At 35.1% G+C, this 25,854-nt stretch overlaps 1 protein-coding gene across 3 annotated transcripts in view; it reads left to right on the top strand.

The window, feature by feature from the left end:
* Positions 1-25,854, top strand: part of TMEM232 (transmembrane protein 232) — a 246,962-nt gene that overhangs the window by 52,883 nt on the left and 168,225 nt on the right. For all 3 annotated transcript variants that reach the window (XM_057307004.1, XM_057307002.1, XM_057307003.1), the window contains 3 exons: positions 959-1,113; positions 12,485-12,608; positions 13,773-14,025. In XM_057307004.1, coding sequence (XP_057162987.1) covers positions 959-1,113; positions 12,485-12,608; positions 13,773-14,025 — 532 coding nt within the window. The remainder of the gene's footprint in view (positions 1-958; positions 1,114-12,484; positions 12,609-13,772; positions 14,026-25,854) is intronic.

Here is a 25,854-nt window from a genome sequence, read left to right as displayed (position 1 = left end):
CTGATGTCATTTAACACAAGGGATGCGTGTGAAAAGCAGTTAAGACATTAGGTTCAGGTTAACAATTGAAGGGAAACAAAATTGCTGCCCCCAAATATGACTCTGGCATAAGGATTATTTTAGGCTCGTTATTTTTAAGAAATCACAGACACAGGAGAAGCTGTGAAAACTGAGTGAAAGTTACCCTTTTTGTAAGAGATATTTACATTTTAAGAGAAGTCTCCATTTGTACGGGTGTCTCCTCTCTGTACTAAGAAGAGAAGGATGACTAAATCTCTAGAAACTCTTATCGGTGGAGAAGACAATGACAAATCTGCATATTAAGCTTACCCTTGTTTACTAGGCTTTTCCTGTTAGCCATCCATAACTGCCCATCCCCCTTTTTGTCTTTAGCTAGAGATGTTATGTAAGGTGGTGGTTTGGGCCATTTTGAAAAGTATTCCTGGGTCTCTCCCATGTGTACAGGAAGTACACATGTTATTAAACTTCTGTTTGGTTTTCTCCTGTTAATCTGTCTTTTTATTATAGGGGGTGCAGAGGTCGCAGCCAAGAATCCGGAAGGGTAGATGGAAAATTATTTTTCCTCCCCCACACTATATATATTTACAAAAATGTACTTAAGTAAATTGCTCTGTTTGGTGTAACATGAAGTTTAAGAAAATAATGCATTTTGGGGGCACCTGGGTAGTGCAGTTGTTAAGCCTCTGCCTTCGGCTCAGGGCGTGATCCCGGCGTTCCGGGATTGAGTCCCACATTGGGTTCCTCCGCTGGGAGCCTGCTTCTTCCTCTCCCACTCCCCTGCTGTGTTCCCTCTCTCGCTGGCTGTCTCTCTGTCACATAAATAAATAAAATCTTTAAAAAAAATTATGCATTTTCATTTGAATATTTAAAAATTATTTTCATGTTTATTCACTTTAAATAACTCTTTTCAAGATATATTTTTATGTTTTAATTCCAGGAACATTTGCAATTTAATCAGGGAGAATATGAAATTAACCACCTGCTCTGGCACTGTGTTGCTGCCTGGTCATGTGTTCAGAAGAATAGTCCTCAGCTGAATAAGGTGCTTGAACACCTCATCTTTCATAAAGCGCAGCTTCAAAAGGAATGCTGGTAAGAGGGATTCCATAAATCCAAAGTAATTCATAGAGAAACCTTTGTGTTTAAATGTTAAATAACCTTTGTACTTAAATGTTAATCACACCTTGGTTGAGTATGAAAATAATTTATAATCTCAGTTCCAAATGCAAGGGCAATTTATATATTTTGTATTAGTTCACTTCATCAATAAATTATTCCTATCTCTCTCTCTCATTTTTTTGCTAGTTTGCATGCATGTATTGCTTAATTTATCTTTTTCAAATGAAATTTGTTATTGATAAATAGTGCCTCCCCCCATTTAAAACATCCTTTATTGTTTAAGTTGTTAAACAACAGTGAGGGACAGTTTATTATCTTTGGAGGAAATATATTGAGATTCTGTTTCTTTATGCCTTATTTTTAAAGTATAACAAAAATAAATCTTGACTGATAAGCGGTAGTTTCCTCCTGTACACACATTAATTTGAGAAGGAAAAAGAAGTCTTAAATTACTACCAAAGAGGACATGGGTTCAATGGAGGGGAGAAGAATTTTAAAGGAGTATTTCTGAGGAAAGTGATCAGAGGAGACATCCCTTTTCAGTATTTGAGGATAATCAGAGTTTTGAATTCCTCTTCCAATGCTAATGGTAATAATAATAATAATCAGCTGTCATGCCATTGCCAAGTTGCAACTTCAATCATCATATAGTTTTCTTAAACTTAGGTCCTGTTTTTAACCCTCTGGCTGCCCACTCTCCATCAAAGTCCCTTGTATATGTAAATTCTAAGAATCTGAAGGATTCCTTATGAAGGAAAGGTGTTTTCCCAGTTTCATTGGGAAGGTTTTGGGATTCTAGATCAAGTAAAGATTTCTGGAGGATGGCTTACAGTTTGCTTAATTTCTTAGAAATAGCTTAGTTCAGAAGATGTTTCGTCAAGAACTTATTCTGTCTTGTCCTGTGATGGGAGAAATCTACTCAATATTGCAGTTAACAAAGACTGTGATTCTTTTATGTTTTAAAACTAAGGATAATATCTTTAAATAGCAAAATTACAATGAAAATAGGATATAATTTTAATAAGTATATATTAATATAGAGCTGATAAATACAACAAAAATTAGAGATTCTCACTGGTGCAAAGTTGGTTATTCTGAAAGCCATGGTGATTCTTTTTTTTTTTTTTTAAGATTTTATTTATTTATTTATTTATTTATTTATTTATTTATTTATTTGACAGAGAGAGACAGCCAGTGAGAGAGGGAACACAAGCAGGGGGAGTGGGAGAGGAAGAAGCAGGCTCCTAGTGGAGGAGCCCGATGTGGGGCTCGAGCCCAGAACACTGGGATCACGCCCTGAGCCGAAGGCAGACGCTTAACGACTGCGCCACCCAGGTGCCCCAGCCATGGTGATTCTTTCAGACCACTCTTACTATAGAAAATAAGTTGTAGGGGATTCACATATACAATTTAGTTTTCAAAAGGGTATAGAACTATTTTAGCTCTTGGAAGACTCTAACTTGATTTTAAAAATAAGAGAAATTACATTTTAACATATAAAAATAAGTATTTCATGACAAGTTTATTTTCAAAGCACTCTAATAATTACCAAATAAACAAGTTTAAAGAAATACTGAGATAGTAAAAGTGACTGATTAAGAATAGCTAATTCTGAAAGTCAAGGAATTGTTTCTTTAACCAACTTTCAGTTTTACTGCGCTGCATCCACATTGATTTAATTTGTTAATGATCTGTCTTGTTAAACAAACAAACCAATCAACCACAGGCCCCAAATGGTGTCACTTAGATCAAGTTCCCAAACTGGTGCATAATACATGATCTAATTGCAGTTTTAACTTCCCCCAGAAATTTAGTCTTAAAAAGGTCAGCTAGGAATTTTTCAGTCTGCACCAGCGAGTCTACCACTTGGGCCCTCTCCCTCTCCCTAAAAAGATGAGATCATCTGTGTAAAGACACCTTGCTTTTCCCCCTGGAAAGCAGCCTCACCTGGAACAATTCTTTTCTTTTGCTAATAACTTTCTTGCCCCAGAGACCCTCCCTCTATAAAAACCTTTCAACTCCTTGGAGCTCCTCTCTACTCACTAGATGGGGTGCTGCTTGATTCATGAATCATTTGATAAAGCCAATTAGAACTTCAAATTTACTTGCTTGATTTTTGTTATTTAACTATCTTAAAAGGTAGTTATTTTTTTATACTTAGTATTTTACAGATTTGGGGTCATTGGAGATCATACAAAACTATTCTGACTTTGCAAGTGGAGAAACTGAGGCCATGTTTATTAGGCTTATTAGTGAGCAGAATGAGATTTTTAGGGTCCCAGTATAGCATGCTTCAGTACCTTGTCTCACTGTTCTCTCTGGCTGCATGAGTAAGGAGATGACTGTTTTGATGCATCTTGTCACTAAATCCTGACTTGTTTTCTGGAGAGACATGGTGGAAATCAGGTGAGGGAGGGGATGGCAGTGTTTAGACAACGCTGAATGAACAGAGGGGTAAACTGAAAAAATTGTGAAATACAGTGAGTGACTCTTTAAAATCAAGAGGAAAAGATAATTGTTTAAAAAAAACACTGCCAGATAATTTTGATTCTTTTTCTTTTATTTACTGTTTTTTTAAAGAGGTTTCAATCTTTTTTAAAAAACAGTGAAGACTCTAGTAAACAAAATAATCCATTGACATTAAAAGATTATTTTTTAAGTTAGCCATTTGCCTAACTTCTGCTAGTCAAATTTTCTGTTGTGAGATAACAAATATTAAGGAATTAATTTTTTTTCTTACGAAGTATTTAAGTTATTTATGGAATAGCCTATACAGCTATCTAGAAGTCATTATTCCAGATAAAACAAAATAAACTGATGTAATTATCAAAATCAAACCAGAAATGCTTTCCATTTCTGGGGCAACTTGAATATTAGTCTTACATACTCCTCAGATTGGGTATATGTAAAAAATTAAGAAAAAGAACAATGTATTTAGAATGAAATAGAAATATTGAGGCATCAGGCCTTGATAGTAATTGAGACTTTGTCAGGATATGCTGGACCAGATAGCCTTGGAGTTGTGACACTTGGTGGAAGATAAATTTGGTGTAGTACTTGGAAGTCAACGCCAAGTGACTATTAAGAGGAATAACCTGAACAATTTTGTTTTCCATGCATATCAGTAATGATGAATCAATGTTCAGAGATTTAAAATGCAGAGGGGAGACCATTCAACTGATTGATCAGAAGACATTTGATTATTAGTGGCAAAAATTGCTTGTGCCCATACAAGTGATTGGTTCTCATCTGCCCATTTCTGATGTTATCCAGCAGTAAATAATCCATCATGTAGATCTCTGCCTTGCTTCTTATAGCCTCCTTTGTAAAGATTATACCGTAGAAAAGGAAAGAACTAGAAGCAAGTGGTTTCAGCTGAGCCTGAAAAAGAGCAGGCCCAGAATCCACAAAAGGACTCAGGGAAGGCACCACAGAGGGTGACCTCTGCTCACTAGGGGACGGGAAAAAACCCTGCAGAGGAAATGGAAATGCACTAAAGACAATAAATTATAAAACAGTGTGAAAAAGTAGAGAAAAAGGGACAATATGAGCCCCTCCTGGCTGTCATGCATCAGCCTTTATCTGGGAAGTTTAGCTGCCCTGAGCTGCAGATAAGCAGTTTGCTGGAAGGCAGATTTCTATTTAATATGGTTAAACTTTATATGATGCTTCATACTCTCAATGCTCCACCCTGCGGTTTGGCCTTTTATAAACTGCCCCATTTGCTCTGGGAAGATAGCTCAAGCCAGTGCAAAAGGCTTTCTAATCTAACATGAAAATAATGAATTGTGTTTATAATTGAATTATTAGCCAATGAAGACTGCTGAGAAATGCCGTATGGCATTTCAGTAGAGCTGTATAACATATAAAATTATATCTCCCAAAGCAAAATAGCTGATGTAGTGCGCTCCATGAATGTATTCCAAAAAAGCTTGACAATTTAAAATTACATAGACATGGCAAGTGGTTTCCAGAGGTGGAGTATTTGTGTTTGCATGGAAATGAATCAGGCAGAGAATCAACTGCTTTGTGTGGGCAGCAGGGCCTTAATTTCTGTCCAGATCACTGATATCCACGGTGCCTATCTCTTGAATCCCAGTAATGGTAATGTTCATGTGACAGTCTAACCAAAACCATTCAAACAACTTCTTTGTCAGTAGTTCTCCTTCTTCATGAGCTGAGATGGCAGTGTAAGTCCTCACACTGATTGACTGGATTTTTAAATGTGTCCTTTGATCCTCTGGGCTACGTATAACCCTTCAGTCTACAGCAAGGGTAAATATGTAATCATGCCTTGCTAGGTTATGGTGCAGTAAAAAAACATTCAACCTCAAGTCAGAAGACCTGAGTTTTAGTCCTATCTCTTGCTACTGTCTAATTTTGAATGAGTCACTTAACCCCTATGAACAGAGTCTGGTTAGCAGATAAATAAAGACAGTAGCCATTTCAGAGAGCTTTTGAGAGATTAAATGACATAAGTAACGAAAACCCTTTTTATACTCAGAGTCTCCCCTAATCCTTCATGTCCTACAAGTTCGGATCTGAATTATTTTTTTCCTAGAGAGGTTTCTGCCTACTGAATTTTGATCTCCATACCTGACATATGTCGCCTCCTCAAGTTAACCAAATTACACAGCCTAACTGCTCCATTTCGGAACTGTTCCCCGGCTCTCTGCCTGCTCTGCCACAATCTTGGTTTAGGCCCATTATTGTCTCAAGACTCTTGTAGCTTTTTAACTGGTCTCTTTGCCTTAAGTTTTCCCCTCAAGAATCTGTCATACTCTGCTGCCAGGGTTACAACCTAAATGTGATTATACCACCCTCTGGCTTAAAATTATTTAATAAGAACTCTTTTGACATGACACAGGGGTTACATCAGGGTCTCATAACTTGCAGTGATTAGAAAAAAGCAAGAAGAGCAAAAACAAAGACTGAAAGATCCTGCTGGTAGGATTAATTACCACCAACGAACCAAACAGATAAAGTGCCTGAAGGACTGGATGGAGGTGACAGTTAGTGACCCACCTGTGCCTTCTCGGGTGAAGCTGCATTCCTGGCTTGTGCAACCCTCCAGCCCTTCGCCTTCCCCACTGTTATCCCTGGAGCTCCGAGAATGAAGCTCTGCAAGCGGGAGCAAGAGCCCTTTTTAGCAGACGTACCAAAGACTAGGTTCACATGTAGTCCATCTTTTCTGATTATCAAAAATCAGACAATGGCAAGAAAAATGCATTCTTCAAAGTAGTTTTCATAAATGGCCAAAGTCAAGAATGAAATCCTGCCTGTCCTCTTCATGTGCAATGAAGATTGAGATTAATTTATTTATATTAACCCTCCCTTCCTAGACTGTTAATCTGGAGTTTCTGATAACATTAAGGTTAAATCACTGTTTAAAATGTTCTATCCCCTCCTTAAAGGATGAGTTACATATCAATATTTAATTTTAAGGGTCATATTTCTGAAATTATTTTGACTTATTAAACTTTATCTATTTTTCTCACTCACTGTCCACCTTTTACCACTAGGATTTCCCATTCTTAAGCTGTTAAATACTATTCAGTTCTTGCTTGGCTTGAGTACATTCTAAGTATGGACACAGGTGACCTATTTCATTAGGTGAGCCCTTGCTTATGCACAACTCTAGGCTGAGAATAATAACATTTGTCACCATTCATTTCCTCCTGAAAAGTGCCATGTAAATTTTGTCTGGAAATGGGTTTCTATGCTCACAGTTAGGGTTTTTTTTTTTTTTTCTAATTCCCACTTTAAATCTCTAAATGTTGCTATGCCATTTCCTAACTTATGATTAGATGTTCAAAGCCAGTCTACTTTTTATTCTATTTTATTTTCAATCCAGAATTTTTTAGGCACATCCTGGTGATGTGGCAGCTAGGATATAGCAGGCATCCTCTCTCTTGTCTCACTGGTCATCTTAGGAAGCTGTCGAGGCAAATCCTCCACCTTACTCAAAGAAGAGCCTTGCTATGTGCAGCTGTGCACACCGCACTGGTGATGGGTCTGCATTTCCTGAAGGGCCTTCCATTGATGAGTCATTGTTCACACACTCAGTGCCTATCTCCTGCCTCTCTGTGCTTGGATTATCAGAAGGGGGAGTGAAGCATGAGAGACTATGGACTCTGAAAAACAAACTGAGGGCTTCAGAGGGGAGGGGGTGGGGGAATGGGATAGACTGGTGATGAGTAGTAAGGAGGGCACGTATTGCATGGTGCACTGGGTGTTATATGTAACTAATGAAGCATCGAACTTTACATCAAAAACCAGGGATGTACTGTATGGTGACTAACATAATAAAAAAATATTATTATAATAAAAAAAACTAATAAAAAAAACCCCACAAAAACCATTGATGTGGAAAACCCATATATGCCTGCACGAAATTTTAAAATAATCTTTGGCTTCTCAGCATTGGAAAGGTTTTCCTTCATTCAAATTCCATTTTGTTCATAACTTTAAAATCTTTAAAGTTCCTTTCTTTTTTTTCTTTTTTGTAGTACTACAGACTTTTCCCCCTTCAGTCTCTGTTTCTTTGTTTGTTTCTTTAAAAAAAAAAAGATTTTATTTATTTATTTAGAGAGAGCTTGAGTAGGGGGAGGGGCGGAGGGAGAGGGAGAGAGAGAATCTCAAGGAGACGCCCTGCTGAGCGCAGAACCCCAGGTGGGGCTTGAGCCCAAGACCCTGAGACCATCATGACCTGAGCTGAAATCCAGAGTCAGACGTTAACCGACTGAGCCACCCAGACGTACCTGGTTATCTCAATGGGAATTGGATAGTACTGGGTCTCAGTTCACCAGTTTTCTCCCTTCCAAGCAACTTTTGCAGTTAACTTCCTCATTATGGATTTGAATTATATTTTTGTATTTTAATCTCTTTGCAGTCTTTCATTTTCTTACCATACTACCTTTCATCTCAGTATCGAGGCTTTTCATTTTCTTTTACTCTTATTCAGCTTTATTAAAGGCGCTTAACAGTCTTATAAAAATATCTTCTGTTCCCTGTAAGAAATCATTTTCGGGGGCGCCTGGGTGGCACAGCGGTTAAGCGTCTGCCTTCGGCTCAGGGCGTGATCCCGGCGTTCTGGGATCGAGCCCCACATCAGGCTCTTCCGCTATGAGCCTGCTTCTTCCTCTCCCACTCCCCCTGCTTGTGTTCCCTCTCCCACTGGCTGTATCTATCTCTGTCAAATAAATAAATAAAATCTTTAAAAAAAAAAAGAAAAAAGAAATCATTTTCGGAGCTATGATCCTCTCTGAGTATTCAGACTGATATTCTCTTTAGCCCTTGCTTCAGTATTCTCCATTTTCTATTTTACTTACCTCATTACCTAGGAGAAATCTACAAAAACTTGGTATTTTAAAATAAGTTTGTATTCACAGCACACATAACAGAGTTGTTAAATGCTGCAACATTCAACGTGCACTATCATCAGGGACCTTCCTGTATTCTTCCTACTCTCTGATATTTTACTTTTGAGGAGAAAATGCCCTCCAGTGTTCCCATTATGGTGTTCCCCCTCCTCCTCCCCGCCTCCTACACACACTGCCACAGCATGCTTTTCTACCCTGTTTGTCATCTGGACGTTGCCAGATGAGAGAGATGAGGACGAAGCACAGAAATAATACTCTGACTCCCTCCAAAGTAAGGGACTGGCTTTACTTTTTTCTGAATCTGTGAAAAACACCATGGATGGTAGGTACCATTTTTTTTTCTTTTAACTTTTGTTGGGGACCTGAGGCTGCTATATTTCACGAAGCGGAATGTGTGTACTCCTTGTTGCTCTTCTTAATCCAGCTCCATCAATTTTATGATTTCTGAAAATTCCCTATAAGTTAACTGCTCTTAGCGACTTCTCTTTCATTTTTATGGTTGTGTGGATTTTATGGTTGTGTGGATTTTGACAGTGTTTTCTGAGGGATCTACTGAAAAGTTGGAATAACCTGTGTAAGGGTTGTGACTTGGAGACATTTTAATTCCATCTTTTAAAATTGCAATTTGATCATTGAAGAAATTGATAGGAAAACTGTCTTGAATGCTGATGTTCCTAACCTTTCTATAGGGTTCTGTAGATAGTCAAGATAGGTCAATAGCTTTTTATGAAGCCTCTTATTATTGCATTTTAGCCGATCTATTGTCTATATATTTATTTGATGTATTTTAGCTGATTTATATTAGTGTGGAAGGAACAGTGGGCCGAAGTAAGGCTAGCTGAGGTCCAGTCTAGGATCTGGTACTATTTGCCTGTGTGCAGTGGTTCACATTAATTTTAAAAGTGAAAAAAAAATTTAAAGTAAAATGAATCAAGTAACTATGTTATTTTGGACAAGCCAGTAAACCTCTGCCCTAGTTTCTTTATTTATAAAATTAGGGGAAAATTTATAGTATTTATAAATATTTATAATATTTATAAATTACTTTATACATGTTTAATTTCATGACACTGTAAAATCAAGTCAGTCTACTAGTAATTGTACTGTAGTGAGTTCATAAAGAAGCTAGTGCAAAATTTCTAACCTAGTCAACTCTGAAGTCTTTCTGTGCACATCGATTTTCAGTTTTGAATTTTAACAAACTCCAATTTGTAAGTATTGGTGTTTCCATTCTATTTGGCAAAGGTACTTTCACTTACAGAAAATTTTGCGATCAGTAGCATTGACTGAAAATAGTGTGTTTGTGTTGAAGCATTTTTCTACTATAGGACGCTAATGCTAATGGATCCTTTCTCACCCATATTTTAGTGAGAGTGCCCTACATTAGTTAAAAGTTTCCAGACTCAAAAGAGAAGAGAAGAACCAAAATCTTAGGACTGTGAGGTATATTCAGGGGCAAGGAAGTTCTGTAAACTCTGGGACTATACTCCTATACTCTCCTTTGCTTGACCTTATTGTGAAGTGGGATGAGGAGTACTCTGAGAATGACTCACTGGTCATTCACCTTGGAGGTCATCTGGACCTCAGGCGCTCTAGGACTTCACAGAGAAAAGTTATCAAACTCATATCCTTTGACTTTGAAGAAATAGTCTTTTTTGTAATTTGATTCAGGTCAGCATTTTGAACCTAGCCATTTCACATAGAGTATTTTACTTAAATCTCATAAGAGTCTCTGAAAAGTAGGCTTTGCTCTATTTACTTATAGATGAATAGATTCAGACTGAGGTAGACTGTGCAAATTGCCCTATGTCGTATACCTACTTACTGACAGAGCTAAGATTCCACCTATAATTTTTCTGACTCTAAGTTCATGCTTGTAAACATCATGTTGAGTCTATCGGTTAGGATTGAGTTCTGCATGTAGCAGTAACCTAACTACATTGCATTACCAAATAGGGCACTAATTAGTGCACATAACAAGCAGTGCACTACTGATATGCAGATTCTTAAGAAAATCAAGACCCAAGCTCCTTCTAGCTTCCTTTTCTTCCATTGATAGTACTGGTCTTTCATCCTCATTGTTGCAAGACAGCTGCTCTACCTTCTGGCACCATGTGTGCTTTCCAAGTGGGAGGGAAAGGATAAGTAAAGAAAAAAAAATCACTTATTATCTAAATTTAATCTCTTTCTTAATCAGAAAAATAATAGCTTACCTGTATTTCATAATACACTTCCATTTGTATCTCATTGACTAAATCTACATTTATGCTATTCCAAGCTTCAAGGGAGTGTGGGAATTCATTTTTTTAAGTCAAATTTATTAAGATATAATTTACATACAATAAAATTCACACATTTTGTGTACACAGATATATGATCTTTGACAAATGTATACACCTGTGTAATCACAATCAAGTTATAGAACATTTCCATTTTGGGGAGCAATGTTAACTGAGCATTTTGCCATCTTGAACAAAACTGAGGTTTATTTCTGAAAGGAAGGAGCAGACAATATTAGGCAATAAGCAGCACTGTCATATTAAGGTTAAATTTTTTTTATTGAGATATAATTAGCATGTAAGATTGTATTAGTTTCAGGTGTATGACGTAATGATTCGCTGTTTGTATATATTGTGAAATGATCACCACAATAAGTCTACTTTCTATGTACTTAAATAACAGTTTGGAAAAGCAATACTGGAAATACCTTAGGTGAGAGAAGACCTTAGTTACCATTAATCTAGCTTAAAACAGGAATCTGGATAAATCTCCCAGATCTATTTATGTTTCAGTTTTCTAATATTAAAAATAAAAGATTTCCAAGAGGTCTTGAATGTGTCAAAAAGTTGTGGTTCGGGGCGCCTGGGTGGCTCAGTCGTTAAGTGTCTGCCTTCAGCTCAGGGCGTGATCCCAGAGTCCTGGGATCGAGCCCTGCATCGGGCTCCTCCGCTGGGAGCCTGCTTCGACCTCTCCCACTCCCCTGCTTGTGTTCGCTGTCTCGCTGGCCATCTTTCTCTCTGTCAAATAAATAAATAAATAAATCTTTAAAAAAAAATGTGGTTCAATGAGTGAGATAATTTATGTGAAAGCACATTGAGATCTGTAGATCTGTAAAGCTCTATTCAAATATAAAGAATTGGTTTTTTTTCCCCATAATTAGAGGTGTTTCCTTTTGAAAATGATAATGAACTTGACTTACTGAAATATCACAGTTGTGAAGTTCAAATATAATTGTAAAATATGCTAACTCTTTATCAGTGGCTTATAAACCAAGGCAGTATGCAGCTCTAGGTAGAGGGAGTTTACGTTTGCATTCTCACCAGTTCTCTTTCAGACTATATCTCTTTCAGAAAATAGCACTAAATGTGTAATTTCCTGAAACTATCAAATATATGTTCATTAATGACTAATAAATTCTTGTGTGATTTCCCAGTTATTATACAATATTTTGAATGATAAATCGTGACAGTCTTCTAATCAAACAGAAATATCGATTTTGAGAAATTACACTTTTTGTTAAATCAAATAATCTGATCTTTTGGAGTGTTTAGGAAGGTCATTTTTAAATTTGTTCTCTTTTCTTAGAGGGAAACATTCTTGAAATTCACTTCTTAGGTGCAGAAAGTTAAAAATCAAAACCTATTATGAAAATCTGGGGACAGTCTAGAACCGGAGCCCTTAATTGCTTGTTATACAGAATCTATGAAGAAATGTGATTTTTGTAGTATTTGTTACTCTCAGAGTTTTCACAGAACTCTACTCTGAATTCAAATATCTTGCCAAAATGTGGTTCTTTCTTGTAGACTTTAATCAGAAGCAGTGTCAACCAATACTGGTCTTTATTAAAAGTAAATGGAGCTGGTAATCTGGGATACTCATTAACTCTGGCCAATTTTTTCATTAAAAATTGTTTATTATTATTTTAATTAAGGTCTTTGTTGTTTTGTTCACAAAATTCCTAGGTTGGATTCAATACTGGCTTTGTTGGTCCTTGGGGAGGCTGCCAAACTAAACATGGCCTGCTTGAAAGCTTTAATGGAACTAATGAGAGATTTTCTTTTAAGCATTATGTCTGTTCAAAACCAGGTAACAGTATATTGTTAATTTAGGTGTTTCAAAAGACCTGAAGAGAAACAAATTTTATTTTTGCCACTATTTAAATTGTAGATCATATTAGGACTTACAATGAGCATAACCTTGTGATAAAAATTTTAATTAAATATGAAAGTAAATGCACATTTTTTTTAAAGGTTTTATTTATTTGACAGAGAGAGTCACAGAGAGAGAGGGAACACAACCAGGGGGAGTGGGAGAGGGAGAAGCAGGCTTCCTTCTGAGCAGGGAGCCTGATGCAGGGCTTGATCCCAGGACTCTGGAATCATGACCTGCGCCAAAGGCAGACGCTTAACGACTGAGCCATCCAGGCACCTAAGTAAATGCACATTTCCCATATATCCCAGTATGGATAGACAGATGGAGATAGATAGACGTGTAAAGATATGGAAATAGATTATACACACACACACATCAGAGGGACTTTAAATTTTTTACACAAACTTGAGATCATATAGTCATATATGGTTTGGTTTCTTCTTTTAAAAATTATAATATATTATGAAAGCATTTTTCATTATAATTACATATTATTAAAATTTACATTTTGGTCTGCATGAGATAATTTAACCATTTTTTCATTGTTGAACATTGACTTTATTTCTAATTATTCACAGTTAATTGCAAGTAATGTTGAACTGGTATTCTCATACATAAAATCTTTGTGTTTATGACTATTACTTCAGAATAGATTCATAAAATTAAATGACTGAATAATAGACTATGAACTTTCTTTTAATATTTGTAGGATAGATCTCCAAATTCCTCTCCAGAATATATAATGGTCTTGCTTTCCTATGAAAAATGTATAAAGTTCCACACACAACAACTGAGCTTTATATAAAAAAGATTCTTTTATAATATAGGAAATGGTATTTCATTGGATTAATTTATATTCTGTTGATTACTAAGGAAATTGAAAAGTTGTTCTTTATATACTTTTTAGCTATTTGTATTTTTTATTCTTGGAGCTAGATTTTATGAAATCTACATATGGAAAACCTATTTTTTAATGAGTAAAATATTAATTGATTATGGTTCTTTACCAACTCTATAAAATTTGAAGATATTTCTTATAAGTACAGTATATAGTTTAAATTAGACTTTGATTAGCTAGTAACTATTTTCTCATTTTAGGAAGAAGGCTGCAAGGTAGATGACTTTTCCTGGGCCTGGAATGTAGTCTACAGATATACAACAATTCTTGCAGAAATCTGCTTGTATGCGACCACTTCTAATTTGCGAAAAACTGCTTTTATTGGTTTCTGTGCCTGTAAAAGTTCACAAAAAGATATTTTACTTGTGGATAAATCAGAAGAATCACCAGAATTGAAGGAAACAAGTATATTAGGTCTTTTGGAATATTTCTCTTCAAAAATGTCAGATAATTGTAAGTAAATTATTTCTCAACTTGTTGAGAAGTATTTCTTAAATGTCCCTGTCTACATATAGCAATAAGCCTCTTATTTCATATTATTTTTAATTTTTATTTACTTTTTATTTTTTTAACCTACAATGTTTTATTAGTTTTAGATATGTAATATAGTGACTCAGCAATCCCATACATCATGCAGTGCTTATCACAAGTGCACTCCTTAACCCCCACCACCTATTTCACCCATCCCTCCACCCATCTCCCCTTGGGTAACCGTCAGTCACTTTAGCTAAGAGTCTGTTTTGTGGTTTGTCTATCTCTCTCTCTCTTTTTCCCCTTTGCTCATTTTTTTGTTTGTTTCTTAAATTCCACATGTGAATGAAATCATATGGTATTTGTCTTTCTCAGAATTATTTCTCTTAGCGTTATACACTCTGACTCCATCCATGTCATTGCAAGTGGCAAGATTTCATCCTTTCTTATGGCTGAACAATATTTCATTGTGTGTATATATATATATATATTACATCTTCCTTATCCATTCATCTGTTGATGGACACTTGGGCTGCTTCCATAATTTCAGTATTGTAAAAAATGCTGCTATAAACATAGGGGTGCATGTAACCATAAGAATTAATGTTTATGTATTCTTTGGGTAAATACCCAGTAGTGTGATTGCCAGATTGTAGGGTAGTTCTATTTTTAACTTTTAGAGGAAACTTCATACTGTTTTCCACAGTGGCTGCACCAGTTTGCATTCCCACCAACGGTGCATGAAGTTTCCTTTTTCTCACCAGGACTTGTTTCTTGTATTTTTGATTTTAGCCAGTCTGACAGGTGTGAGGTGATATCTCATTGTAGTTTTGATTTGCATTTCCCTGATGATGACTGATGTTGAACATCTTTTCATGTGTCTGTTGGCCATCTGGATGTCTTCTTTGGAGAAATATCTGTTCATGTCTTCTGCCCATTTTTAAATTGGGTTATTTGGTTTTTTGGGTGTTAAGTTGTATAAGTCCTTTATATATTTTGGATACTAGCTCTTTATTGGATATATCATTTGCAAAAAACTTCTCCCATTCTGTAGGTGGCCTTTTAGTTGTGTTGGTTTTCTTTGCTGTGCAAAAGCTTTTTATTTTGATATAGTCCCAATAGTTTATTTTTGCTTTTATTTCCTTGCCTCAAGAGACATATCCAGAAAAATGTTGCTATGGCTGATGTCAGAGACATTACTGCCTATGTTCTCTTCTAGGATTTTTATGGCACCAGGTCTCACATTTAGGTCTTTTATCCATTTTAAATTTATTTTTGTGTATGGTGTAAGAAAGTGGTCCATTTCATTCTTTTGCATGTAAGTGTCCAGTTTTCCCAATACCATTTGTTGAAGAGACTGTCTTTTTCCCATTGCATTGTCTTTCCTGCTTTGTTGAAGATTAATTTACCATATAATTGTGGGTTTATTTCCGGGTTTTCTATTATTTTCTCTTGATATATGTGTCTATTTTGTGCCAGTATCATAGTGTTTTGATCACTACAGCTCTGTAATATAACTTGAAGTCCGGAATTGTGATGCCTCCAGTTTTGCTTTTCTTCTTCAAGATTGCTTTGACTATTTGGGGTCTTTTGTGGTTCCATATAAATTTTAGGATTTGTTGTTCTAGCTCTGTGAAAAATGCTGTTGATATTTTAATAGGGATTGCATTAAATGTGTAGATTGCTTTGGGTAGTATAGACATTTTAACGATATCTGTTCTTCCAGTTTATGAGCATAGAATCCCTTTCCATTTCTTTGTGTCATCTTCAGTTTCTTTCATCAGTGTTTTATAGTTTTCAGAGTACAGGTCTTTCACCTCGTTGCTTAGATTTGCTCCTAGGTATCTTATTTTTTTGGTGCCATTATAAATGGGATTGTTTTCTTAATTTCTCTTTCTACTGCTTCATTATTCGTATATTGAAATGCAATAGATTTCCTCACATTGATTTTGAATCCTGTGACTTTACTGAATTCATTTACCAGTTCTAGTAGTTTTTTGGTGGAGTTTTTAGGGTTTTCTATATATAGTATTATGTCACCTGCGAAGAGTGAAAGTTTTTCTTCTTTCTTACCAGTTGGGGTGCCTTTTATTTCTTTTTGTTGTCTGACTGATGTCGCTAGGACTTCCAGTACTACGCTGAATAAAAGTGGTGAGAGTGGACATCCTTATCTTGTTCCTGACCTTAGGGGGAAAGCTCTCAGTGTTTCCCCAATGAGTATGATATTCACTGTGGGCTTTTCATATATGGCTTTTATAATGTTATAGCAATAAACCTTTTACAGAAAGTTAACATTTTGAAGTTGGAAAATATTTTAAATTTAGTAGGGATTTTTTTTCAAAATTAGGAAGAATATTTTATGACATGGAAATTTTTAATTAACAGTTTTAGAACAACTTAAATATAAACTAGACTCAGTTGATTTATGATTCACATTATATTCGTGGAAAACAAAGATAACCTTAGGAAAATTTAGGAAATATATATAAAGTTTGTTTTATTCTTTTCCACATAAGGACTTCTCCATCCATCTTCTCCATTTTCTCTAGGCATCTACTGTTTCTCTTGTTCCCTCCCTATTCAGGGGGTTTCTCTTCAATTACTCAAATATTGGAGTACATTCCAACATTTTATACACATCTGACATTTTAGACTCCATCAAAATATACCTGTCTTATGTCTCAAGACTAAAGGTCATTTTGATATCATTGTTTATGGGGGCTGTTAGAATTAAATACTTTTATTTTCAAAAGAGTACTACAGGGACAATGTTAATTCAAGAGTTTCCTTTTAAGATGACTAGACCTTTTCTGTATGAATATCATTGCAATCTATGTATCATTATAGTATATTATGTAGATGATTCTCATTCACATTAAGTTATGAGATAACTGAGACGGAATCATGTCTGAATTATATTTGTATTAACCCAGCATCTAGAACATAGGTGGGTAGTTAATAATAGTGGATTTATTATGTAATTAAATCACTAAATTTTAAGTATAATTGTAAGATTTTAAAAGTACAGAAGGAGGAAGAGTATTGTCTTTCTTCAGAACCATAATTCACTGATTTGGCATAGATTATGCTTGAATATAATTTTAAATAGTAAGAACTTAGCAGGAGATATTAATTGCATTTTCAAAAACTTGCTTGATATTTTAAAATTACTTTCAATACACTTTTGGTTTAAACAGTAAGTTTGAACCTATCATTTCGGAGTGCAATTTGCTTGTCCTTTTCCCACTTCAAAGGAAGATTGTTTATTTTTTATTAGTGTCAATTTTGAACAGATTCTAAGTCTTTAGTATACAAATTAGTATAAGTATTTGTCCTGTTTTTATATTATTGATAAAGTGAAGGAGGTGTTCACCTCTTTCACTGTTCACATTCTTAAGTGTTCAGAATGATCAGAGATATTCCTATACAGCAGCTCAATGTATAATTTTAAATCTGCCACTAACCAGATTCATCTATAAATTTTAGGTTTTCAATTTTTTTGTCTAGCTGTGTAGAATTAGTTCTTTCTATATTCTTTAACTGTTCTCTTCAGTGATGGAGTCCAGTAGGCATTTCTCCATGGGGAGGATCTTTATTCCCATAAGCCTCTTGGCCTCCTGCCGGCCATGACCCCTGAGTGCTGTCATAACCTCATGATGATAGGGTTGCATCTTTCTGTGGATACTCAAAGTTTTTTTCCTCCTCAGCAGTCTGAGTTTTTTCCTCCAGCCAGTTGATGATTTCATTGCATCACTTGCTCATTGCTGATCTTCTTTGAAGTTTCTTATCTTCTCCTGAATAATTTAATTTGATGGTACAGGTACAGAATTCGGGTGAGTTCTTGGAAGAGATTTGTCTTTCTGCTTATCATCTACAGGTTTATGTTGCTCAGCTTCCTGGACAACACCCCCCAAATTGTCCTAGCTCAAATGTTATTCTCTTTCCCTGTAATTGTTTCTCTGTTAATAGCAGACCTATTGAGAATTTCATTGACATTTATGTGAGCTTTCTTCCTTCTGAGCAATGCACACATTATAGAAAGCTATTTGTGAGCTTGAACTTGCCAAACATATAGTCGTCCTTGGTCATTGTTTTCGCATCTTTATACATTTGAATGAGCACACTTGTTTCTGCTTGGTGTGAATTCAATACCAAGGGAAAAGTATGACATCTAAGAAACAGCAATTTCTGAATATTTTCATATGTGACCATAGGTGAGATAGCCATCTGCATCTGTAAGTGATGATTTCATTGAAGTTGATGCTTTTGTATAATTTCTTGTCATTGAATAAATCTTATAGGAATTTCTGAATCTCACTGTAGCGACCAACAGACGATTTATGGATCAATAAAATGGATCACTATTTTCTTCTTTACCTGGTATTACAGTAGAGCAGTAGAAGGCAATCCCTAACAAAGTGAGTTCTGGATAGAGTTGACCTTTATAAATTCACAAATGGTGCTGAGGCAGTGGATGGTTCTTTTGCTTTAATCAGTGTCCTTCTTATGCTTATACTTGAAGTCAGCAGTGACATAATTAACCAGTATTTTGTCTCTCAACCCAAGTAGACAAATAGATGTTTCTGGTTGTGCAACATATTTAAAGATTTGATCTGCAATAAAGAGGGTGCACATACCAAAATTGCCTCCTCCACAATCAAAAGTCAGTCTGATTTCTATGACATCAAACTTCTTGTACAAGCCATAAATAATACTAGTGAGATTTGTCTCATTAATGATTCTGAATAGTTTGAAGCCCTCAATACTTACTTTGTTGTTTCTTATGAGAAATGTTTGAAGTAAGTTGATTATCTGATGACTGTTTTGTTAAAGACATGTCAAGAATATGAGGAAATTTTCTTCATCTTTGTCAGCACCAGAGAATGTACAACCTCTGGTCATAAACTTTTAGTCTCCTCCTCACGTCCATACTGGATTTTTGACTTTCCTGTATCAGTCATTACCATGGTAAGCCATTACTTCACTTGACTGTACAAATGTCTAGTTGAATATTTTAACCGTCAAATGATAGGTTTTAAAAACTGTGTTGATGTGATTCATTAACCCTTGATTCCTGTAGCATCACTGACTGGGTTTTCCACCTGGGGAAAATGATTTTGTCTGGGTTACCCTGTAGGCATGATCACTGATAATGATCACCAGTTTTACAAGATCACAGGAAGCAGCTCCAAAAGTAGTATCATCTGTGTAGGCGTTGCCAACATGATTACTGGGGAAGATAAGTTTGTCTTTTTGGAAGGTGACTTAAAGAACCTGGAGCTGCTGCCGTATTTAATTGAAAATGAATTTTTCTCATGATTTTATCCTTCAAGTGAGTAATTTTTAGAGTGAGAGAACCAGTCTGAAGTCACACAGATTTGTATTTTAATTCTACAATTTATTTATAATCCTAGGTCAAATTAACTTAATTTTGCTGACTGATTTCTTTACCTGATAATTATGATAAGACTGCTATTCATATCATAAGGATTTTTGTGAGAAAAAAAAAACTATGGAAATATATAAACACTTGGCATAGTACCTCATGCATAGTAAAGGTACAATAAATGTTAATAGATGTTATGGTTGTTAATGTGGTTGTTAATATCATTATAATGAGAAAACATCAGTGAGGAAGGATTTTTTTCCCTAACACTTATTACTATTTACACTTTATATCGTCAGGATCCTACTTTATTTTTATATAAATATATAAAGACAGTAAAAACACTTTTAAATGGTATATATAATATATAAATAGTGTCTTACGAATGAGTCAAATAGTGTTCTTATGGACCATTTTTATATGAAAGCTTTCATATGAAAAAACACTTCAAATCATAGTTTTGTGAAGGCAATGTTACAGGAACTAAAGTAATGATTTCCATGAAGATAATTTCCTGGTGATCTGATCTGATATGGGAGCAGAACTTAAAGAATCTAGAGAAATGGATGACTACTAGCATATTCTGTTTTCATTCTGAGATTTTGTGTCAAACAAGCTTTTCATAGGGTCAGACATTTATTAATTGTAGAGTGAGGTCTCTGGACAGTGACTAAAGTGCTGCCTTTTAGTGTTTTTGATTGAATAGAAATTTCTATGTATGCTTATAAATACCAATTATACATTTAACATTTGCTACTATGGACTTAATTGTGTCCCCCCCCCAATTCATTTGTTAAAACTATAACCTGCAATGTGACCATATTTGGAGATGAAGTAATGATGGTAGGGCCTAATATGTTTGAATTCGTGTCCTTATAAGAAAAGACACCAGAGAGCTCACTTTCTCCACTGTGTGAGGACACAGTAAGAAAGCATCTAAAAGCCAAGAAAAGAGCCCTTATCATAAACAGAATCAGCTGGCACCTTGATCTTGGAAATCCTAGCCTCCAGAACTATGAGAAAATAAATAAATTTCTTGTGTTTTAAGACTCTAAGTCTATGGTATTTTGTTATGGCGGCCCAAGAAAGCTACTATACCTCCCCAGGGGTGTTGTGATATAGGCAGGTCTGAATACGCACAAATGCCTGAGTGAATCTTATCTGAAACTCAATAGTCTCTATTTTTTATGTATTTTCATTTATTTATTTACCTACTTATCTACTTATTTATAAGTTTTTCATTCTAGTTAACACAGTGTCATACTAGTTTCAGGTGTGTGATAGAGAGGCAGTACTGTCTCTAGATGAGAGACAGTTTTGAGCTGGAAGAACATGAGGGAAGATGATAAAGATTAATTTATTTAAATGCATGGAATTTTTGCTTGATCCCTGTTGAATTCCAATTTGGAGAAATATTTTGCCTCGATGGGTCAAAAAGGATGACAGTAGTTAACATTTATTGAGCTCTTGCTGTATGTCAGGGACAAGTCTAGGCTAATTCATTAATCATTACAACATGACTTTACCTAGATATTCATATTGTCCTCATTTAATAGATGAGGAAACTGATGCACTAAGAGTTTATTTGTCCAAGGAAATATAGTTTGTAAGCAGTACATCTGAGTCTTAACCTAGGCAGTCTGGGTTCAGCGTCCATACTAACTACCTCACTATACTGAACTAACTAGGTTAGTTGACCTGATGAATGAAAAATTTTTAAAAAATTATCCATTTGCATTTTGAAGAATGTGAAAAAGATGACTTTGAGAAAGTCTGACAGTCATTATCCTATAGCGCTGTTTGTAAAAGCATTTTCATAGACTTTGTATCATGTGTGGTCCTTATTTCTAATGTAAATTCTTGGGCCTTGTTCTAGAATTTTGGATCAAAAATCCTTAAAGTGGAGTGTAGGAATCTGTATTATTAAGCCGAGAGAAAACCTAGCCTATAAATTTAGCTGTTAAACAAGCTGGTAAGATGCTGCCCTGATCATAGAGGAAAATGCCTTTCTTACTTGTTGTTGCAGACCTTTATGCATCCAGTTGGAGAGTATTTATATCAGATGATTTATATGTAATTTTACAAAGAGGGAAACATAGCTTTGTGTTTTACACTATCTTTGAAATGCCATCCTCTATGCTTCCCCCTCTTTGTTTTTCAGAGTGTTGAAATGATAGGCTTTTAACAAGCCTTGATTATCCGGAATCTGTGTTGTGAAATTAATACCTGAAAATGGTGTATTCTGTGAGAACCTACAGAAACTGATTTAGTGTGTCTTCTTCAGGAAATATATAATGAAGGATAAAAACCAAATATATCATAGAATAGTAAAAATCTTGTTGATCGTGTTGTCCTCATCCAATGCACAAATCTCTAGTAGACCCAATTTGCAATAGTCCACAGTCACATTCTGCTTAAAGTCAGCAGGGATTCAGAACTCCCTATCTCCCAAAGCAGGTCATTCCACTTTTAAACACTGTGAAAGATTCTTCCTTATATAAAAATGAAATCTATCTTTCTAACTTTGGTTTAAGTTTTCCCTCCTGGAGGCAATAAGAAAAAAAATTCCATTTCCCACATGCAAGCCCTCAAATATTTGATGATAATTGCATTGGTTCTTTCTCCACCTCTTCACCTTGCCATCATCTCCCATCTCTGCTTACTGCCAAGCTCTTGTGCTAACTTTTCGTAATATGTGAAAAACATATTTCAATGTGGTTTATGATTAGCTTCTTATGATTACTGGAAGGTTGCAATGTTGTTAACTTTGAATTGGTAATAATTTATTTCAGTGTTATGAAGTGAAGACATGTGAGACCCAAGTATTTTTTCATTCAATGTTGTCTATGAATGAGAAAAGTAAATATGGCATTCTTCCTTTTTCATTCTTTTGTTGAGAATTATTTTCTTAAACTGGTTCTGCAATGATTTAGTGAATGAAATATACATCACAGTTGTAAAATAACTTTGTATGCTACATTTTGATTCATTTTAACTTAGGAAAAACACATTATTACAGAGCAATAACTCCTTTCTAAAAAGCAAATGCAAATTAATTGGAATCTTAGAACCAATTGAAACGTTTAGTGGTACTCTATTAAATCTTCAATATACCTTTTATCTTGGTGAAGGTTATTCAGAAAAATATTCAGTAACAGTGTTGTGTTTATTATACATGGGAAATATTTAACTTCTTTAAAAATCCATGTACATGTTAGTGATAGAGTTCAGGCAATCCTCATAATTCACAATTCTTTGTGTTGACAAATCTAAAAGTATAGTACTCCTGGGTATTCCATATATATATATATATATATATATATATATATAATATGGAAGTTAACCAAATGTATCTGTCTTTTTTAAAAATTGTTTTATTGTGGGAAGAGCACTTTACATGAAATCAACCTTCTTAAAAGTTTAAGTGTACAATACATTATTGTTGGCAGTGGGTACAGTGTTGTATAATAGATTTCTAGAGCTTATTTATTTTTGCTTGATTGAAACTTTATGTCCATTGATTAGTAATTCGAATTTCTCCTTTCCCTCCTTTTCTGGAAACCACAGTCTTTGATTATACTCTTCAATTCTGTAAATACGACTATGTTAGATATCTCATGTAGGGAAACCGTGCAGCATTTGTTTTTCCATGACTGTCCTCAGCATGATGTCATCAAGGTTCATCCATGTTGTTGCGTTTGACAGAATTTCCTTCATTTTTAAGGCTTAAAAGTACTTTATTATGGATGTATACCACATTTTCTTCATACACTGGCTTTATGTTAGTTATAAAATTGCAAAAATGAGCAATTATAAAAAAGTTATTTAAAAATTTTTTTGCAATAATCATCTTTTACCCACTCCAGAATAAATTATATTATTTCTTATTGCTCAATGTAGCATATGTTTGAAGATTTATCTTTGATCTATTCTCAGGTATGCTATCTCTAGGTTTAGGCTATATCTTTTAGAAAACACAGTTGTATTTTAAAAGTGAAGAAGAATTCAGAAATCATCAATCCAAAAATCTACATACCCTGCTTTCTTTTGGATGTATTTGTAGATTTGTAACTCATCTTGCTTGGTATATCATTCTTTATTTCTTCTGTCATTCTTTTAAATAAAACATAATTTTCAAAAGAGATATCATTGACCTCAGAATTTCTCTAAAAACCCTATGCATCTGAAATAATCTCTCAGCTTGTTAATATAGGTGACATGTGCCACTTAATGCAGCCAAATATCACTTACTGAAAATTAATTAAACCCTACTTTGAAAAAATTATCAATTCTGTCAGGCTTGTGAGACAGAAAATAGTTAGCAGAATATTCAGTTGATGTCATGATATTGACAACATAAAATGCATCTGTTTTTTATTTGTACGGAAGTACAGAGAATATCATATAGCTTAAGGAACAAATAGAGAACCCAGTCCAATTGAATAAGGCTATTAGATATTTATTCTCTCTGTTTCTCATATTTCTATATGCTACATGCTGTGGAACATATGAGATAAATATATGGAACAGAAAAGCTAATTTACTAATATATTTAACCTCATGTTTCTCTGAACTTTCTTTTGTACCTCTCCAGTGGATTTTAACAAATTATAGCTTGTATTTTTAATAATCATTTTATTTCTCTATGTTAGTTAGGAGTAGATTTGGCTACCCGCAGTAAAAAATACATTAGATTAAATAAAATGAAATGTATTTCTCTCCCACATAAAATAAATCCAGAAGTAGGCAGTCTAAGGTTGGTGTCGGGGCTTAAGAGGTTCTCAGGGAGGCAGGTTCATTTTCTTTTGCTCTTCTGAGGGTGCAAAAGGGAAGAAGAATAATATCCATTTTCTACTAAATCTTTTTAATAGAAAGTACCATATAGCATTATTGCTGTAAACACATTGGCTTAAATATAATCATATGGCCACACCTAAGGAGAGTTTATTTTGTTTTCTATCAATCAGCCAAACTAGAAGTAGTGGTTCATATTACTGAGGAAGAAAGGGAGAGTGGATATTGTGAAGTAATTTACAATCTGTGCAAAGCTTATTTTACCAAGTTTTGTTCTCTCTTAGGTCAGGGAATAGGTTTTAGCCATTATTGCTTCACCCTACATTACCTAATGCATTGCCTCATTCAGACTAACCTCTCAATAAACAAGTGTCGAATGTATGAATGGATGAAGGATAGGAAATGGATACTGTATTGAGATTTGTTGAGATGACATTTTCAATTCAAAATTGTTATTTTTTAAAAAAGATTTTATTTATTTTTCGGAGAGAGGGAGAGCACAAGCAGGGGGAGTGGCAGGCAGAGGGAGAAGCAGGGAGAAGTCCCTGATGCAGGGCTCGATCCCAGGACCCTGGGATCATGACCTAAGCCAAAGGCAGACACTTGGCCGACTGAGCCACCCAGATGTCCCTCCAAATGGTTATTAAACATCATCTTTATATATTGCTTATCCACTTAATCTCATTCTTTTTTTTTTTCCAAAAATAATTGGCACAAGTTCTTTTCAATTCACAAGAGAAGAGTTGTCCATTTGTTTACTCATTATAATGTGAATGTGCAATAGGTGTATCATTCTAGATTAATGACTCATGGAACGCCAAAGAACTTGAAAAACAACTTTGAATAAACATGGCTATGATGTGGTTATGGAAAGTAGGACTCAGTCTGTAGTTTGAAGGGTCTATCTTGTTTAAATCTGATTTTGGAGAAGGAAGAAAATGCAGATGGGGGAAGTCAGGATGGGGAGGGCTAAAAAAGCATGAAAAGTTAAGAAGCCATTATGGAAACCAGCCAATCAGAAATGGATCCTTGGTGCGTGGGGGCGGGGGGGAGGGAAGAAATGGATCCTTGGTCCTGGAATCTGAAGTTTGATATATACAATACTAAATGCATTAAATTGCAGGATGAATCTGTATTTCTCTTTAAATATTTGATGTTTTTTGGGGCACCTGGGTGGCTCAGTTGTTAAGCATCTACCTTTGGCTCAGGGCATGATCCCAGGGTCCTGGGATCGAGCCCCACATCAGGCTCCTTTGCTGGAATCCTGCTTCTTCCTCTCCCACTCCTCCTGCTTGTGTTCTCTCTCTCACTGGCTGTCTCTATCTCTGTCAAATAAATAAATAAAATCTTTAAAAAAAATTAAAATTAAAAAATAAATATTTGATGTTTTTAGTAGCACTTGACAAAACTTGCATGTGAGGAAAATTCATTTGGACATCAGACTATCTAGACTTGCTAGGTAGACACATTCTACTCTTATCTTGAACATTATGAGTTCTATTAGTCCATTGAAAGCAGGGCTTTTTGTGATGATTATGGATTCCTAATTCAAAAATGTCATCAACCTATCTGTAGAAAAATCTTCAATATCCCCACAAGCACAGGTTTATTTACAGAGAAACTAATGACAT

The sequence above is a fragment of the Ursus arctos genome, unplaced genomic scaffold (assembly GCF_023065955.2).
Source record: "Ursus arctos isolate Adak ecotype North America unplaced genomic scaffold, UrsArc2.0 scaffold_5, whole genome shotgun sequence".
Classification (NCBI taxonomy): domain Eukaryota; kingdom Metazoa; phylum Chordata; class Mammalia; order Carnivora; family Ursidae; genus Ursus; species Ursus arctos.
This window is presented reverse-complemented; position numbering and strand designations above follow the sequence as displayed.